This window comes from Polistes fuscatus, unplaced genomic scaffold, assembly GCF_010416935.1.
Source record: "Polistes fuscatus isolate 324 unplaced genomic scaffold, CU_Pfus_HIC Scaffold8, whole genome shotgun sequence".
Taxonomy (NCBI): domain Eukaryota; kingdom Metazoa; phylum Arthropoda; class Insecta; order Hymenoptera; family Vespidae; genus Polistes; species Polistes fuscatus.
Window position 1 is genome coordinate 8173480 of NW_025113162.1, and position 20531 is coordinate 8194010.

Genomic DNA, 20531 nt, shown 5'->3' on the forward strand with positions numbered 1-20531 from the left:
AGAAAAGGAAAGAAAGAATAAGAGGAAAAAAAACAAAATTACAATTCAATTTTATCCGTTAACACAATCAATCCAAGTATACACATATACTTGTATAATTTATATATATATATAAAAGAAAAGAAATTTGTTGAACACGCGTGTAAGAAAAATAAAATTTTCCGTCAGAGTTTGGAATCATTTTCTTCGATATATAAAATTTGTCTACCAAAATAATTATTTATAATAAATGAGACCCTGTCGAGATATGTAATATTATGCGGCTTATTCGAACAATTATCATGCTCGATACTGTCACATAGAAGAAGATGAAGAAAATAATACTGAGAACTTTTAAAAAAAAAAACTAATCATCTTAACGTAAACTTGAGAGAGAGAAAAGTGTGTCGATGAGGAGATTAAAAAACACAGATAAAATAAAAGGAAACCAAAAAATGGAAAGAAAAAACACAATTGTCTATTTATACATGATCATCTTTAAAGAAAATACATATTGTATAATGAGAAAGTGAAACCAACAAAGTTGATTAATATATTTCAAATTTCATGTTTTTTCTATTGCAAAAAGGTAGAACGTAAAGGTTGTGTGTGTATGGGGAATATATGGGGATGATTGCAACAAAATAAAAAAAAAGAAAGAAAGAGAAAAAAAAGAAAACAAGGGGTAACAAAAAAAAAGGGAAAAAAGTAACAAGTAAATAATTAAATGACGAATGCAAGTAAATACATTGTTGTATCTTTATTGTTGTTATTGCATGAGACTAGTATAATAGACTGAGCCATACTCCCATGGTTAAAATTAACTATTAAACGAACGTAATACTTCTTAAATTAATATCCTATATTATTGTGTAATTATTACATAATGTGTATTATATTTAATTGTAATGTTTTCGTGCGAGCAGTGTTGTTTGGAAGCGGGTTCCTGTCCTTTGGGATTAGACTTATATACATTTTTTTTTTGTTTTTATTATTTTATTTTATTTTATTTTATTTTATTTTATTTTATTATTTTTTCAATGGTACCTTATTTTTCATTTTCTTGTCCAAACTATTCTTGTCACCTTATTGTTTGTTCTTCATTTTGGACAGTAAAGATGATTATTACTCGAAACGAGCTATATACAATTTAAACTACGTTCGTATATTTAGTAGAATTCATTTTTCTTTTATCTAAATATATTAATATATGTACAAACAGACACAAAGGGGAGAAATAAATCATTAAACGCACGAGTTGCGTTGTTAATATATTTAGATATTAATTTTTTGTTATTGTGTGTATCGGTTAATTAGAATTATTTTTAATATTATTATTATTATTATTAATAACATCATAAATAGTATCCATAGCAATAGTTATAGTAATAACAAAAGTAGTTATAGTATTATCATTTTAACATTATTATTATTATTATTATTATTTTTAACATTATTATTATTATTATTATTATTATTATTATTACAATTATAATTATTATCATTATAACTTTGATGAGTTTATTAAATATGATTAGCTTTCCGTTCCAATCGAGAAGTTTTACAACATGCTAAAATAAAATTATTTAAAAACATGCACGATAATCGATAAAGTTGAATAATAATAATATAACAGAAATAATATATCAACAACAACAATAATAATAATAATAAAAATAATAGTAGTATTAAAGTTTAAATAAAATCGTGCTCCAATAAATTATGTATTTCTTCTTCCTATGGCTCAGAAATAAAAAAGATAAGAAAAGATAATGAGAGAGAGAGAGAGAGAAAGAAAGAATAAGAGTGAGTGTGAGAAAGAGAAAAAAAAAATATGCATTGTATAATGAGAGACGAACTATTAAAATAATATGTAAAACTTTTCGATTGGAGTATGGAACGATAAAGAATAGATAGACTTGTCATTTCTCTCAAAGGATTGGAACTTTGGGCTGTTCCTAGTACCTGATTATCCTATCCTTGCGGCACGAGTGTTCCATCGTAATTTTAATGCTAAAAATCTAAATACATACATTAATTAATTAATTAGAAAATGAAAAGTTAAATTAAGAAAGAAAGAAAGAAAGAAACATGCACGTACTTGTAATAATATATTCATGTTCCAAGTTTTTTTTTTTTTCTTCTCGCATCTCGCAAAACGTCGAGTAGTAAATTCTTTTTTTCGTAACGCGATTGCTATAATTAAAAAAGAAGAGAAAAAGAAAACAATATATATATATATATACGTACATATAAAGTATAAATATATACACACCTATAAATATATACTTAACACGAGTATATTATTTATATGTGAATATATATATATTTATATAATATTGTTTTCTTTTTTCTTTTTTTTTTTTTTAATGCTGCATACCTTGACTGCCTAGAACTTAAGTACTTCTTTCTCTGTACACACGAGAGAGTAGGATGCAACAATTCGTTGTTGTCCTAAAAGTATATAAGAAATTCGTATGAGATCGTATTTAGCCACTGTATAATCTAATCCTTCTTCAACCCTTTCTTTTTACGACACAACGACGATCTCGTCTGTAAAAAAAATAATAATATTATAATAATAATAATAATAATAATAATAACGCGAGAAATATAAAATAAAAAAGAATCCAGGGGGAAGAAAAAAGGAAACCATACAGAATATTAATATTACAAACCAAAAAAAAAAACAAATAAAATAGAGAGAAAACATAAGTGCAAAATTAAAAAACAAAGAAAAAAGGGTTCTACTCCTCGTCAACCTTGGGAAGTATACAAGTTTCTTACGCACTTTGTACGCTGATCAAACAAAAATTACAAAGAGTCATTGTTAATTGCTATAGAGAAAAAAAAAAAAGAATCCAAAATGAAACAAAAAATCGCATCATGTATCGTAAATAAGGCTGAATAGGGGGGGGGGCACACACATTGGGGGATAATATTAAATTTATTATTATGATTATTATGATTAATATTATATTCAGTAATATATAATTGTAATACATAATTGTAATTTTTAAATTCAATTGCGATCGGTGGATGTCTTTCATCGTTTAGCTCGCTTTATTCGCGCCAATAGAAAATTAAATCATTGTTGTTCTATGCGAGGAAAAAACAAAATCGTATAAGCTGACATAAAGAGGACGACACACAATTGATCGATCTATTCAAGAAGACTCGAGAGATAGATTACGTTCACTTTTTCGATATAATAATATTGACCATTGCAAATTGTCATGTTAAATTAATATTCAAATTAAAATTTATCTTAGTACATATTTATATACATGCATGGAATCGTATTATTACGAATGATCAGATCACATTTTTTTACAATATATATTTCTTATAATTCTAATTCTTTTCTATGATAATTAATCTTTTCGTTACGTTATTTTTTTGGTACCTTTAATGGGTCGGTAAGTCAAGTTCAAATCGGGCCCTTTACAGTAGTAACGAAAAGATTAAATGAATTAATAGTTTATATTAAACACGCGTGAAATATTTGATTAATTATTATTCTATACACGTGATTATATTATCTGTTACGCACAATCGTACAACAATTTCGTTGAATTTATTTTTACATGTATGTACAATACGTATGTATGTATATATATATATGTACATATATAAATGACGTACACCTTGCGTTACTAAATCGAATTTATTGATGAATTTACGTGACAATTAAGTCGAATTATATCGAACTTGAATAGTTTCAATTTTGTCTCCCGATTGAATAAGATTGAATTTTATTCCTCTCTCGTGTCAGACGAATGCTTCCATTCAACGTTTATATAGTAATAAAAACAACCCGCATTATTAATATATACTATTTGAAAATAACACAGATTTTCACTAACACATATTACGTCGATACATACACATGAGATGATAATGATGATGATGATGATGATAATAATAATAATATTGTATGCTCGTTTGTTAAAAGAGGATTTTTTTATTAAAACTTTTGCCAATTTGGATTTATGTTAAAGACTATTCGCTAATTAATCAAGAATAAAGGATATTGGCATTTTATAATGTTATTCATTCGATCGATAAAACAACAACAATTAAATTACAAAACAATGACAATGAAGATGATGATTCAAATGAATATAAAAATGATCAAAATTCGAATTACGATATGAGGAGAACAAATTGTACGGTCCCGTTCAAGGTATACGAACACCATATGTTTTGTAGTTGGAAAAGGGGAACCGTTTACTCAATTTTGTTTGTTTGCTTGCTTGTTTTTCTTTTTTGCTAAAGGTTGAAGATAAGGGATGAGAGACGTTAAAGCTTATCTCTCGCGAATAAAACGTACGTATACGAGGCTGCTTAAGTGATTGCTTCTCTTCATTAGAGTTTGCCTCGTTTCTCGTACGGTCGAACTTGAGGGACAGGTGCGGTAATGGTCCGTATCGAAGCTTACCACCCCAAACCCCACTCTTGCAATGTGTTTCTTCCGAGAAGGGAGAAAGCTAGCAAGCTAGCTAGCTGCCTTCCAACCAAACTGGATCTGAAAAGAGAGAAAGAGAGAGAGATATCAAATGTACGATAAACGTAGTCGGTTTAACGTCCATGAGCACTCTCTATAACCTCCAACCCCCTAGACTATTACGCGAATTGATTCGGCATCGGATTCGTTCAAGCCTGGAACACCGTTTAACCCCTCGTTTCTTCCCCACTCTTTTTTCTATTTCTATCTTTCTATTTCTCTCTCTCTCTCTCTTTCTTTTTTTCTTTTTCTCTTTCAATCCAGCAGTTTCTTTTCCACCCTTCCTTTCTTCTTCCTTCTTAACTTGCATCGTTTTCTATTGCAACCCCTTCTACCAGCTAAAACTCCTACTGAAATTCCAATTGGATGATCACCCTGGAAAATAAAGTTCACGAGTTTCACACTTTGCGCTATGTTACTTTTTGAATTTGCTTAAAGGGTGGTAACTTACATTTTACTTTAGTTCACTTGCCCGGCTGGATGCTGTTGTAAATGTAAATCGATAATAAGAAAACGATTTACCTTTTTTCCCCGTCTTCCTTCTTCTTCTTCTTTTTCTTCTTTTTATATGAATGTACCAGTATACCTCGTTCATCTCTCTCCTTCTCTCTGGTCTTGTAAAAAAAAAAAAAAGAAAGAAAGTAAAAAAAGTAGCAGGAAATCAATCGGCGTTACTACTTCACCGTAGAAGAAAACGTGATGGAGGAGAAGAATGCGAAAAAGAAGGATATGTTAGAAAGATTTGGAAATAATTCAAACGGGGCTATGTGCTGGCCTCGTTCTGCCTTCCACAGTTGGTGATGGTGGTGGTGGTGGTGTTGCTGCTGCTGCTGGTTCTGGTGTTGGTGTTGATGGTGGTGGTGGTGGTGGGTGGCGGGGTGGTGGTGGTGGTGGTGGTGGCTCGCTCGTGGCACCCCTGCATGCCCGCCCCTTAATCTAATCCAAGGATAATCTAAAATTCATGACACACATAACTGCCAGGCGATGATATATCTGGCGGGGGTGTAAAGGCCCCGTTTACCACCACCGATCTACTACCACCTTCCTTCCTTCCTGCACAACCATCGACTCTTCTCTACCTCTTCCCCAACCCAACCCAACCCCAACCTCAACCCCCTACCCCTCGAATCTTACACCAACCACCCAACCCCCTTCACAATATTTCCCACTACTACGGTTCTTCTTCTTCTTCCTTCCTTCTTCTTCTTCCTTCCTTCTTCTTCTCTACCAACTCTCTTCTCTTCTACTTTTTCTCTTGCTGCAATCACTGACTTTATTATTTAATGTAACACGAGCTTGGATAAGTTCACTGTGAAACTTAACATCTTCTAGAATTGCTATTCGATTTGTTTCTTTCTCACACCTCTTCAATTGTAATATATATATATTTTCTTGTTAACTTTAATTATTGGTCATTGTAAATATAATTCTGTAAATATCGAATAAATTTGTCTCTTACGTTGTGAGATATTAATTATATTAATTCTTATTACGATTACAGAATTGTTTTTAATTATTATTCAATGGAACCAACAAAATCGTATCTTTTATCTTAGAAATTTCTTCATTTAATTTACGATATTAATTATTAATACTAACATTAGAAATCATTACAAAATAAGAAATAAAGTCTTGTCGATGACAAAGTTTTGAAGAAAGAATCAATTTGAACGTTTGTAAGAACCCGGTGTCAGAAAAAAATATTATAAAGAGAACAAATCCTATTCTAATATTGAATATTTATTTATAACGATGATTCATCGTAATTCATTGAATTCCCTGCCGAATGATAATATATTTACATTTTCTTTCGTTATATCTAGATTAAATCGTATCAACAATCGTAACAGGAATGATACGTTGTTTTCCAGGATTTGTCAAACTCATTTGTAGTACAAATCAAATCGATGTTCGTTTCACGTTCTACTATATATCTAATACCTATACTACATCATCATCCTATCTGTATGTTCACGGGTTAACCGATTGATTATCTTGTAAATTATCTACTCGGATATACACGTAGATCGAACAAATTGTTGATAATCTAAAGGTATCCCTTATAAGGATACTTATCAAAGTATTTTATTTTCGTATATTAAGTTCGTTGATCAAACTAATGCAATTAATTTTCATTTTCTAAAAGATTTAAAGTACTAAAATCGTTAACCCCGATGAGATATATATATAAATATAAAAAGAACAAAAACTTGCGGACAGAAACAAACGACCACGAAACAAACCGCGAGTTCCCTTTCTAGGAAACCCTCAACCCCACCCTTTAGGTTCTTTTCCCAATTGTTCTTGCTATAGCATTACTAGTTTCGTCCTGTAGGAAGGAAGGAAGGAAGGAATGAAGGGTGTATGATAATTGATGATGTTGGTCGTTTCCAACGAGACATTATTTCGCAGTTAGAGGTACTCGACACCCACGAAAGATGAATAGCATTTTAACTTCCCCTCCCTTCCCCTCCCTCTCCTCCCCCCTTTAATGTTCTATTATCAATTACTACGATATTTTTTATCGTTTCAATTTCTTCTTTCAACTGTAAATAGTAAACGCGCGCCCGTTTCCTGTGCTATATGCTTTATCGTTACGAATTCTTATCATAAATCATTACAAAGTTGAAGATAAATAAGAAGGAAATGGCAAAAAATCTGGAAGGAAGATAGAAAAGTCCTTTTCTCGAAGGACAAGAAACGAAACGAATAAGAGGAGGACGGGGAGGAGGAAGAGGAAGAAGAAGAAGAAGAAGAGTGGAGGGTGAGATTTGGTCGTTCGAGTCACGCCAGGGCCGACCCCTTGGCGGCGGACAAACGACGGCCAATTTACGAGTAACTGTAAGAGAAAAAGAGAAAAAGAAAAAAAAAGAAGAAAACTCCTTCAAACTCGGATTAGAATAAGCGAGGTATTGCGCTCGCTTATCTTCCCCCCCTATCCCTCCCCTCCCTCGTTCCCATCCCCTCTTACTTCCTCATCAACCAACCCTCTTCGCGAACTCCTCTCTCCCTTTTTTTTGTCTTTTTTTTTTACTATACTTCTCTCACTTTTTCTTCGACTAACCCTCGAAATTATCCTCTCGAGTTTCCTCTCCAACTTCTTCTTCCTTTTTTTGTATTTTTCTTTTTGTTTTTCTTTTTTTTTTGTATTTTATATTCCATTTTATTTAACTCGCGGTGTTCTCCAAGCGAGAAGAACGCGGAGGGAAAAAGGAGTAAAAAGGGGGTGGGGAGAAGGAAGAAGGGGGACCAGTCGTGTTCTCTGTTTCATCCCTTTTTCAAGCGAACGAATTTTCTCCTCGTCCAATGGGGATTTTGTAATTGGTGACGATACAACGCGGATCATTCGAGCGTACGCAGATTAGAAATTAAGAATCGTCCGTTATTCTAATTAAAATTAAGCTCAACCGATTATATCCTGGTGTTCCTTATATTTTTTCTATTTTTTTTTTTCTAGATCAATACGATATCTATTTAAATTACTTTTTTTCAATCCGTATAATAAGAAATTTAGTTGATTATTTATCTCATCTCAAAAAGGAATAAAATATTTCCGTACAATTATAAGATTCATAAAATGAACAAATATATCCTTTCATCCCCCCCTACTTTACACATTTCTCTTTGAATCATTTAATCATTGTAACCATTTATCAATTGCTTTTTGTTGTTATTTCGTCAAAAAGAAATAGGATAGGATTTTTAGAATGGAAAAGACACACACACCCAGAGCCGTTCGGTTGGTCCCAAATAGGGTAACACGGTTGAGACGATAACGGCGCCCTTGGGAGTTGGAGGGTAACGCGATTACATAGTTACGCTACTGGCGGGACGGTTCACCCGTCTTGATTTATCCGTGTAGCGTCGCGTTATTGCATTAGCGCCCCGACAGCAATGCTGCTGCTGTTGGTGCTGGTGCTGGTGCTGGTTGCTGGTGCTGTTGCTACTGCTGGACCACCACCAACATCCCCGGAGTTAGCTAACACTACCACTACAACTGTATAACACCATCGTAACATCACCGCCAACTATGCTACACTACCCCACCACCCCCATTCCTGCTTGAGGATACCGAGAAATTCTCGAGGAACGAGCAACTTATTCGTCCAACGTCCAACACCACCACCACCACCACCACTACCACCCCCATACACCATCAGTGAATCATCCCCAAGAATTATGTCTTACGTCTTATACCACTCGGATGACCGATCCATAAACACTACTGGATTCCCATTACGATTCCCGATCGTTTACTATTTCAACCCCTATTACAAATATTAATAGGAATAATATTCTAGTATCTCAAGTTTGTCATTGATTATCAACAAAGGATATATTCATTTTCTTCCTTTTTTTTTTTTCCTAAGATTCTGATTATGTTTCTTCATTATTGGGATAATTCATTAGAGTATTAGACTCACGATCAGATAAAAAGAATTCTTCTATTGTATTCCTATATATATATTTGATATTTTTTCTTTTTTTCGAGCAATATTCTGACAATGGTTTCTAGTAGCTGAAAAAAATAATTCAAACGAGGAATATAATCGAGCTATTAGAAATATTATTCGTAGGAAGAATTGTAATTGTATAATGGAGATCATTTTTCTCGAAAACGATACGATCAAAATAATAATTTAAAAAAGATAATTACAATGATGAAAATTATATATGTACGATAAAAAAGATATAAGTATTTTAATAAAAACCGAATTTTAATAGTATCACATACAGGAAACTATGTATGTAAGAGAAACATATAGATTACAATAGGTATATCGTTAAAACCAGAATAATGTTGGAAATATCGCATGAGAAGACAATACGATAAGCGTATACCATAATGCAATCGATAGGAGGAGGTCAGCGTCCTTTCCGTCGGAGAGTACGTCATCAACGAATGTAACACAACCCGACGAACACAACGATTAATCGTTTTATCGGGAAAGTATTATTGTTCCTTTCCGAATATATTTTTTGTTTTGATTTGAAACAATCAAATGAGTTCTCGATCGTTAGAAGGAAAATTCACGATACTTGGTTACGAACGCACAGAAGAAGAGAAGTGTGCTCGTTTTGTTTAAAAATCATCAACAACTCGTGTTCCGACACATCCGTTCTTGGCTCGTATGTTCTCTCAGTTAAAAGTATCGAATCGTAATCATAATCGATCGTTCACAACGTAATCATAATCGATCATCGATTAGATCATTTACGCTGGCCTGTCGAGTCCAAGGGCTTCCTGATGTCGCCTAGCTTTAAGCCTCAGATCAGCGATGCTGCTGTTCTTGGAACGTGCCGCTGCCGCGGCCAAAGAAGCAGCTAGGCTTAAGGGATGCGGATGATTGGAAGATGTCGGTGGTGGTGGTGGTGGCGGTGGCAAACAAAAAAGGCCACCTGCCGCGGCATAATGGAGAACGGCTGGGTCAAACGCCGAACTTGCTGCTGCTGCGGCTGCAGCACTCACGTTATTTCCACCACCTTGGATCGGTGGATGAAGTCTCAGAGCTGGCAAATACGGTGCCACTCTGCACGGTTCCAATGTTGTCGGTGGACTTCGCGGTGCCAGCACCATACCACCTGCAACACCTTCTTATCCCATTCGAATGAGAATTCAAATTGTTTCCTGTAAATTGCTAATTTTGGAATAAACAAATGTCCAAACAATGTTTATAGAAATTAAAGGGACGTTAAACTATAACCCCAAATTTTAAATAATAATAATAATATACTCAGTCTTTCTCTCTCTCTCACCTTTGTGCAATTGACTTTCGTGTTTGCGGCATTTAGCACGACGATTCTGGAACCAAACTTGTACTCGTGCCTCGCTCAACCCAAGTCTCTGACTTAATTCTTCTCTCATAAACGCATCCGGATAATGAGTTTCATCGAAGAGCCTCTCCAATTCGGCGAGTTGTTCCAACGTGAAATTCGTTCTAGATCTTCTCTGTTTCCCATTTCCGTTACCATTTCCACGGCAATTTGATCCTGGATATTTATATATCGTGTTGGACGATAAGTCATTTTCTAATTTTTGCTTTTATATTTTATTCATAATTTTATCGTTTTTAATTGTGATATAAAATATAATAATAATAATTATTGTCGAAAATATCATTTATTATTATTATTCAACTGGCTGTGTGTAAACAAAATCGTAGAATTGAAATCGGATTGAAAATACAATCAGGATTCTAAACGTAATCGATATTTCGCTGAGAAGTTTTTCTCGGAATAATCTGATATGATTAATGCAACGATGCTGGAACTAACACAAGGGAATTCGAAATTGATCTTTCTGATCTTTCACGGGTCATTGATGTCGGTCTGCACGCCATCAACATAAATTTTGACTAAGGCGCTTACGAGATTCTTATTCAAATCATACGTCGAGAAGAACCTTGTTATTGGCTAACATTAGCGAAGACCATCTTCTCGGAGTATTTTCTTCATCCTTTTTCGCGGATTATGATTTTCCTACCGGGAATTATTTGCCAACTTCAAACATCCGTGAACAAATTTCTATGACTTTTTTCGTTTAAAATTTTTTATCGATCATTGTAAACCATTAATGTTCATCAAAATTTCGAACAAAATAAGATATGTTCTTTGATTGTTTAACAATTATTCAGAATATGATTGTCTTTATCAAATTAGTACATTTGTTTATGAGTGGATTACATATTTTTCGTACCAACTTCGAAAAAAATCATATTCCAAATAACTTACAATTACCAATTATCCTAATCGTTTTTAAATCAAACTTCGATGCTTCCTTAAATTCAAAAATAATTTAACAATCATTATTATTACATCGGACCTCATTTTTTGCTATAATTATTTACGAAATCGAAGAAAGAAAATAGTACTTTACGAAAATAAAAATAATTGTTGATGCACCGAGTTAAAGAGACACTAAAGCCGATAATAAAGGAAGTATAGTATTTAATTAATGGGTGCTTAATGTAAAGTAACTACGGTACAACTCTCAGGAGGTGTTGGCCGATGGGAACTCAGGGAGTTGGTTCGATGTGGGGGGGCTGTGGGTGGAGCCGGGGGAGGATTAAGCGCCTCTCGTAAGAGCCCTTGACGAAGGGGATGTGATTTATATAATTTAGCAAAGTGGTGAGCTACGCAAGTCTTATAGGGGGTCGTTAGTCACTTCTTCTTCTTCTTCTCCTTCCCTTTACCCTTCTTCTATACCCTTAGATTTCTCCCACCTTAATCACCCTCTCTCTTTTGGCTTTCTCCATCTGTCCGATGGAATTTATTTAGTCAAAACGATTTTACTATGACACTTACATTTCAAATTATTTCCTACCTACGATCTTAACGTTTGATCTTAAAACAATTTTTATCAATTTCGTCTGATAATATAAAATCTCTCGTCAAATTATATTAATTTTCCAACGAATTATTTATGAAAAATGTTTCAATTGGGAGAATTTGTTGTTCTCATTTGTTGAAATCTATGAAAACAGATTTCTATGTTACGTTGTAAATAAAGATGAAAGATAAAGTTGTATTATTTTCTGACGATACGCAGGCGCGTCACGAAAATGGCTACCATACGGCAATGCGTATAGCGCTTTAATCAATTAACGCATAGCTACGTAATCCAATCGGAACCCCCTGCCGTAGGAAAGCCCGCATCCATATGTACAGCGGTTTAAAATCCCTCCTCGGAAAATAACTCGCGCGGTTTACAGCCCCACCCTTCCTTCCTCTCTTTTTCTCCATCCACCCCAGCCCAGCCCACCCCAACTCATCCCACCGCGAATGTCTCTCGCGAGCGTTACATCTACGTTAAACTACAAACTCGTCCTATCGTTTTTCTCAATAACGACCAACTTTAATCACCTACAACGACCATATTGGATTTGTATTCGTTTTCTTTTTGTTTCGTTCCGAAAAACAATTACAATTTCACTAGAGTCCAGTACTAAAGTTTAGAAATTAAGGTGGCAAAGGGGGGGGGCAGGCAAATTTGAATAAACTTTTTGCGAGAGACCCTTTCATTCGTTATTTTCAAGAAAATTAAATTTAACAATACGAATGTTGATTGATTGATTGATTGTGTAAAAAGTTTAATAGTTAGAAAGAACATTAAAAATAAAGATATAGTGTTTTGTTGAAGAACTAGCGATAGGATTCCTTGTATGATCAGCGATCTCGTAACGTGTAAGGGAAGAAAAGAGAGAAGAGTAGAGAGAGAGAGTTTAACCCTCGGCAAAAGACCCGAAGCAATCACACTCGGACACGAAGGGTCGACTAATTCGATTACGAAAAGCTTCCTGCCCTCTTGCTCCTAGCGGAATGATACCGAAAGGCACCATTTCAACTTGCTCTCTTTCGGCGAAGCATTCGACTTATTCTTCTTCCTTTCTCTGTATTTTACTCGACGACCAAACGAATCGGAGATATTTCGGATTATTAGGCGGAGAAAGCCCGAAACGGGATAAACACGATAAACCCTCGCCGTTTGTTCTTCTTCTTCTCAGTTACCTTAGCGTAAATGTGAATTAGTGTTCGATAACATAAATCCCGTGATATTTCATAATTTAACGTGTCTTCCTCTAACATCCCTGTGTTGGTTGCTGTGTTAATGCTTATAAAAGTATGTATATGCTCTTTTATTATTTAGTATATATTCTAACAACCCTTTGTACTCTCCCACAAGCACAGGGATACCCATGAAAATATGAACTACAATTAAATTTTATACTCCCATACATTTAACCCTTCGTACTCCTAAGAACAGTTATACTACTGTTCAGGTATTTGCTTTGCTTCGAATGTGTAAAGGGTTAATTTTATATTGAATTTAAAACTAACAAGAGAATTTGTAGAATACTTTAAAAGAATCCTAACTGGAGTGCAAAGGCTAAAATGTTTCACAATTGTTTCTTCCAATTGTAACATACCAATTTAATCCTTTGTACTTCTAAGGATAGTTATACTACTGTTCAGGTATTAGTTTACTTTGAGTGTAAAGGGTTAATTATATTGAATTTAAAATTAACAAGAATTTGTAGAATACTTTAAAAGAATCCTAGCTGGATTCTTTAACATAATTCCAATTGATACATACCAATTCATTTTAACATTCGTATCAAAAACCAAAAGAAACAAGTATCAAATTCTGATATCATCGATCGAGCATAAAAATAATCGGATCGTCGGTGCGGGGTTCCATCAAGAGAAGAGAATTTCAATTTCTCAGAGGTTATCGCAATGAGAGACCATCGGTGATGCAGTGATCGAAGTCAATGCTAGGATCGGACGTGCAATTTTCCCTAGCTATGGTCAGACGAGCTGATCTACTGCGGCACTTACAGCGCGCGCACGTCAATCCCACCCTCCCTGAGCCCCCCTTTACCCCCTAGGTCTCTCCGTTTATCCTCTCGCTCGAACGACCACCTCCCCCTCTTTCCTTACGTACTCCAACCCGACTCCTCTCCTTTTCCCGCGGATATTTATGATTTTACTTTCGCGCCTCCGATGGCTGCCAGGGGGGGGCTCGGCAGATTGCTTTTTGATTTGCGCTTAATCGGGAAAAGTTATGGGCCCCGGAGAAATACACGTCCGACGATACGCGAAAGAGAGAGAGAAAGAGAGATAGAGATAGACCACATACACTTACATACACATACACCATATACATGGTGTCTACGATGTACACTTTTAGAGGGGCGTAAACGACCGACACGACCGACCCGCATATTAAACCCATAAATTTATTCCGACTGACTTTTCGTTCCCGCGACCGATATCCCGTTGTTGTTACCACCTACACATCCGGTCACAAGTTTGACCATCCATTGGACAAATCATTGGCCGAATTTATATTTTAATCTATTTTTGTTTTTTGTCGTTGGAAGTTAACGCGTCCAATTATATAATTTTCCCTTCGTTTCTGTCAAATTTATCAATCAGCAGTACGCGAGAATCGTATCACGAAATTTGTATAGTATTCTATATAATCAAATGCAAGACAAAAGTAAATCATATGTGAAAAATTATTTGATAAACCGGGTTATTATGATGAAAAAGATCTACGAACGAATGAAGTCTCTCTGTCTCTCTCTCTCTCTCTCTCTCTCTGTTAGAAAAATTTCATTCATTTATAATCATACATATCGTTTGGATAACTCGATTAGTCGTAAGATCGAATTAGATGATTATTCGTGTATCGTAGAAAAAAAAAAAAAAAGAAAAAGTAAAATTTGGCACGTGTCGGAAATCAATGATAGTTACATTTTGAACGGTCAGCGAGTATACCCTTTCGCTTGGAAGCTTTATCGGACGACGTCCTGAATTATAAATGAGAATCGAACCCTCCAATGGGGATACACGTCGTATTCGAGCTAAGGCTTTTGACCTCAGTGTTTCCGTCTTCGCGATGATAGAGGAGAAACACACATTGGATGGACGTCGAAACTAATAATCCGCAACTGTCTTGTGCTTTTTATCCTTGCGTTAATCCAAATATAAATGAATCGATTCTTACGATTATTCTCGTTATATTTCGAGTGGAACTAACAACGTGTAAACATTAGAAAAATAATTATTTCAAATAATTAACGAACACGCATAATATATATTTATTTCTTCTCACCTTTTGTAGCTTCATCTTGATTATTATGGACCAGCGATCTGACAACTTGCGTGGTTAATTTAGAATCGTTTATGGTTGTTTTAATATCGGAACTCGTTACACGGTTTTTAGATTCCGTGCAATTTTCCGGACTGGCTGATCGATCTCTCGTAATTGGCGGAGGCGATGGACTGCAACCCAAAAGTTTTCGTACGGACAACTTCAGCTCCGGTGTTTTGAGGGGTGACGCGTTCTCCGTGCTGGCCTTGACCTCCTTAACCACGTCCTTGATCTTTGTCGTCGCAACAGAAAGGTCTTCCGGTTGCAACCGAGCTTCCGGCGATGGCGGCTCCTCGATGTTACCAACCTCAACACTGGATTGGTTACCCTCCTGACTGCTTTCCCGATTCGTTGACTTCCCATCTGGAGAACGTTTCGCGTTCGATTATAAATCATCTGCTATCGATCTAATCGACAATTACATATCTTTTCTCGATCGTAATTTCAACTCGTAATTCAACGATAGATCGTTAAAGCAAAGGAATCAAAGTAAACCAAATGTTTAATTATAAAATATGAAATACACATAGGAAAGGATCGTGTAACACCTTTTAAAAGAAAAAAAAAACACATATCGATAGGTAAACGACACCTCTTTCCGCGAAGCACGATTTTCGTCACTCGCGTAAATATACACTGGATCCTTTCCACTAAATCTTATCTCTCTCATATATGCGAGATCCTGTAGCTCAAAACAAGAATGAAGGAAAGAAATAAAACAAAGATAGAGATAAAAGGAAAAAGAAAAGAAGAGAGAGGGAGAGACATACGGGATTCATTTCCGTTGTCATCACCGAGAAGATGCGCGACACTGAGGGTGATTCGCGTAGAGGTTGCGCGTTCTGTGTTATTCCTGAGGAATCCAAGTTGAGTGGTCGCATCCTCGTCAACGACGATGACGGGTAACGGAGCGGTCGCGTTCTCTTGAAAACTTTTCGAGACAAACTGGGCGAGTTGCTCCATTATCGATAATACTAAACTCTCGGGTTAGGTAGCTCGGCTACCTCACTCGCGAGAGTTGTTCGCTCGCGAGAACAGACACCGAAGGGGGTTAGACGTTGTGGCGGGTACGAAGTAGGTACGAAGTAGGTACGAAGGCGGCTCTCACTTTTCCTATCGGTCCAAGTACCAACCACCGAGAGGGCACGCACCCCCAGGACGCCATTCGAACGCCGACCAATCGGATTCCAAATGGGCGGCATTCGTTCACGCCCACCAAAGCGAACCCTCTTCAAACCCCTTCCTACAATCCTCCCTCTCTCCCGAACCTATCTCCTCTTAGCGAGACACCACTCCCCTCATTAGCATTCCTGCACCCCCAAACTACCCTCCTCGTCGTCCTTTGCAACCCCTTCTCTTCGACTCCTCGTCCTCCCTACCTAAGCTTCCTAACGCATCCGAAAACCCCAACAGCGCGTTCTCTCGACCCCCTCCTCCTCTCCCTCGCATCTCTCTTTTACCCTCTCGCTTCTTCTCAAAGGTGCAAATCGCACCTTCAGGGCCGCGCGCACACCTTTCGGCTCGTCTATTCCTTCCGCCGATTTTATTTAGCTTTTTATTCTTCTTCTTCTTGTTTAAATATAATTATTGTTTTATTTGAAATAAGAAACTTAACGAGATTTTTACTTTATATGATTATTTAATATTGATCAAATTTGAACAAGAAATTTAATATTCAAATCTGATACATGTATATATATTATTATTATTTTTTCAAATCACGTTTTCCGCCATCATCGATTTCCGAATAAATCAACGCTCTTTGCTTTAAATTTTATAAAAAAAAAAAAAGAAACAAAGGAAACAAGAATTTTGGAATGATGCAAAGAAAAACGACACGCACGTTGAATCGAATCCCGAATTGCGACCCTGTGCTACTACGGTGCGTCGTCCCCTATTTACCAGCACCAAACTCGGCAATATTTAAATGGGATTGCGTTCGGGAATGTAATTGCTCGGGCAAACATGCTCGGCACATCGTCGGCTCGTACAACGACGTCTCATCGAATAGATATAGACACGGAGATTGGATAAAGATGGATAAATAAGGGGCGGGAGGGGTGGGAGGAAGAAAACGAAGGAAGTCGAGAACGAATGGGTTGGTGAAAAGAGAAAAAGAAAGGAAAACTTGTAAACACAGTAGTATCATGGAGTAACTGTACACGTAGAGACACGTGTGTAGTAGACATACAAACTTAATCCTTATTGCTTTTACTTTTTAACGGATACAAAAAAACAAACGAGAAGAAAATTGTACAAATAAAATGGACGATACGAAATCGTAGGAATGCTTGTACTTAAAAAAAGAAAATAAAGAAAAAGGAAGAATATAGACCAAAAAAAAAACAAAACAAACATTCGTGCACAAAATGGACAATATGAAAAAGTAGGAAAGACGTTGAAATAAAAGGAAGAAGGAAAAAGAAAGGAAAGATGGTGGTAAGGGATTGAAAAAGAGAGAAAATTCCAGTCGGACAAGCGGTAAGGAGAAAAGAGATGAGGAGATACGCGAGGGAAATGAGGGGGAAAAAAGGCGTACGCGTGGTCCGACAACGTGCACCCTGAGAATGAGAGGGTGAGGGGTAGAAAGAGAAAGAGAGAGATGGGTAAAGGAGAGGAGAGGAGAGGAGAGGGTCAGGAGGGAGGTTGGAATGGTAGGGCGAGAGAGGGTATGGCTTATAAACGCAGGCAGACGGAGCCAATCAGGACGCAATGCGATTACCTTAACGAGAAATCCGATTACTTATTCATTCACCTAACTCGAAATCAGTTTAACTAATCGTTTAATTCGGTTGCTAGCATACCCCACAGGCGGCGAACGCGCGAGCGTGCACGCGTTCTCGTGTGTGTGTGCGTGTCTATGTGTTGGGTCTGTTAGAATAAACCCCATCCCTTTGCTAACGGCACCTATCCCTATATATGGTGTACACCCATACACGTAAAAGCAAGAATGTAGTAGAAGCTCGTATAACGTTGGGTAGGTAGAAGGGCGGTTGGATTTGAGAGGTGGAAGGAGGTGGAGGAGGTGAAGTAGGGGGAGAGGCCTCATTCAATTCAATTACGTAATGAATTGTCGTGTCTTGAGTAAACACCCTTCCTCACCGCGACTCGCCGGCAGAAAATCGGGGCTCGGGATAACACCGGCACCCCTTCAGAGGATCCTCTCTTCCAAAGTAGGGAAGGGGGTGGCGGGAATCGAAGCTACGCCGGCGGTTTAGCCGAACCGAATCAATCTGCGCACCGGCTCGCAAATGCTTCCACAGTTCTCCTTGCATCCATCCACCTTGTTTCTCTCTCTCTCTCTCTTTCTCTCCCTCTGTACGATTTTGAAGATTAGGATTGAGAAGAAAGGAGAATTGAGTCTCTCAACAGAACTTCTTGAATTTAAACCGATTATGATTGATTAATGTTTTACTTGTAATCTTTTTATATTTGCATTCCTAGAAATGATTGCATGTTTAATTAGACTTTTAATTAGACTTGTTAATGTTTGAATTAAAGTGAGATAAGTTGGAAAAGCGTAAAGTTAATTTCTAATGCAAATGAATTCCTAAAGTGATTTACCTTTATTCCCATTTCGACGAGATCCGATTCCATTTGTAGGCGTGGTATCGGTAATCCCCGTATTTCCCGAAATCGACCCTGGTCAAATTGATGGTAAGGCCACTTTAGAGGTTTACATAGACATCGGAAACGGTCGGTGATCAAAGCACCAAATCGATATCGGCAACGATCCGTGTAATCCTCTCCTCTGAAAAGCAGCACCTGCATTTTCATTCAAACCGATTCATTATATTTCATTGAAATAACATATTTTCTAAATAAATTACATATAATATTATACGATCTTTATAATAAATTATCGACAACTATGTGAATATGGTCACTTATCGATTATTATAATGTCTTTTTTCTATTTAATAATTTGTATTAAATCTTTTTAATGAAAAATCTCTCCTAACATTTAATTTAACATAAACTATCATGTAAGAGGTAATTTCTTCATTTTAAAAATGCACCATTTTTTCAAATAATGGCTAATATTTTTAATTTATTAAACGTGAGTATATTATTTTTATATTTCATTTTTATTGATTACACAAAAAAGAATTTTTAAATTATAAATTTCAACAATTGAATTATTTGTTAATTACAAATATTTTGTTTGTAAGATCAATAAAACTCTGGTAATTCTATTTTTATTTTACTTAGATTAACAAACATACCAACACTTTTCCAATATTTTATAATATCCTTAAACAAAATAATAGAACCTACTGGTTTGAAAATTTGAAAACATTACCATTTAATAAAAAATATAAACACATGTCGGGAAGCTGTAGAAAATTACCTCTTACTCGAATAGAACCTTCTACCGGACAATCTTCTAAATGTTTGAAGAACTATGATAAGTCTACAACAAAATCCAAACTTCGGTTATTTAAATTTTATAAGTCTCCTTCTGCAAATAAAGAAAAATCAACTAATTGCGAAAAGACTAAATCTAAAGAAAAAAAGCCATCTTTCTGGCAACGTATATTTGGAGTCAAATCCAAAAAATCTTGTCCACCATCATGCATCTATCCGGTAACTTATAAAAAACAAATTAAATTACATAAGCAAGATCCACGTTTGTTGAATCCATCTTATCAGTCAACTCCTGGAGATGTGTTAATTTATACAGAAATTATGAAAACTAATAAGCATGAATGTTCTGAACCGCAGCCAATACCGTATCATCCGTATAAACTTCCAAGAGCTGTCTTATGTAAAATGATCATGGATAATAATGAAAAAGTAATCATTTAAATATATTACACAAATACAAATTACAAATGCAAATACATTTATATATTACAATCTTTAGTTGAAGAATAAATATATTTGAATCTTTTGTGTCGCAGAAACTAAGATGTTATTCTGCGGTACGGTCTCCAAATCATAATAACTGCAAGAGTAGTACATTTAAAATAAATCCAATACTGTTCAAAGAAATGAGACCAAAGGAAAAAGAAAAGAATGCGTTCACTTGCGAAGATGGTGTTATAACTAATAATATCGTGCAACCTTTTAATACTAAAATGAACCCATCTGGAAAATCTTTTATCAAACTTATAAGAAATCCTAATCATACATTAAGCGAATTATTACAAACAAAATTAATAGATAATTTTCAAAATTTAAAGATTATTAAATGTAGTAAAAAAATATAAAGGGAATGATTTACAATTAAACAAATATAGGCAATTAAAGTTCACTTACTTTTCAATGTTTTTTACAAATAATAAAAATGATTACGATAAGTAAAAATTCGATATAAATGCGAACTTAAAAACTATTATTACTTTATTTTAATTATTTCACTTTTTAATTATTTACTTAAAC

General features: G+C 35.5%; 1 protein-coding gene across 1 annotated transcript; it reads right to left on the reverse strand.

The window, feature by feature from the left end:
- Positions 1-9475: 9475 nt before the first annotated feature.
- LOC122524723 (paired mesoderm homeobox protein 2-like) lies at positions 9476-16178 on the reverse strand. The gene is made up of 4 exons (XM_043647128.1): positions 15917-16178; positions 15108-15509; positions 10244-10477; positions 9476-10078 (listed from the first exon to the last, which is right to left on the reverse strand). Exons 1-4 carry the CDS (start codon positions 16107-16109, stop codon positions 9702-9704), a joined length of 1206 nt encoding a protein of 401 aa, XP_043503063.1. The 5' UTR covers positions 16110-16178; the 3' UTR covers positions 9476-9701.
- Positions 16179-20531: the final 4353 nt, after the last annotated feature.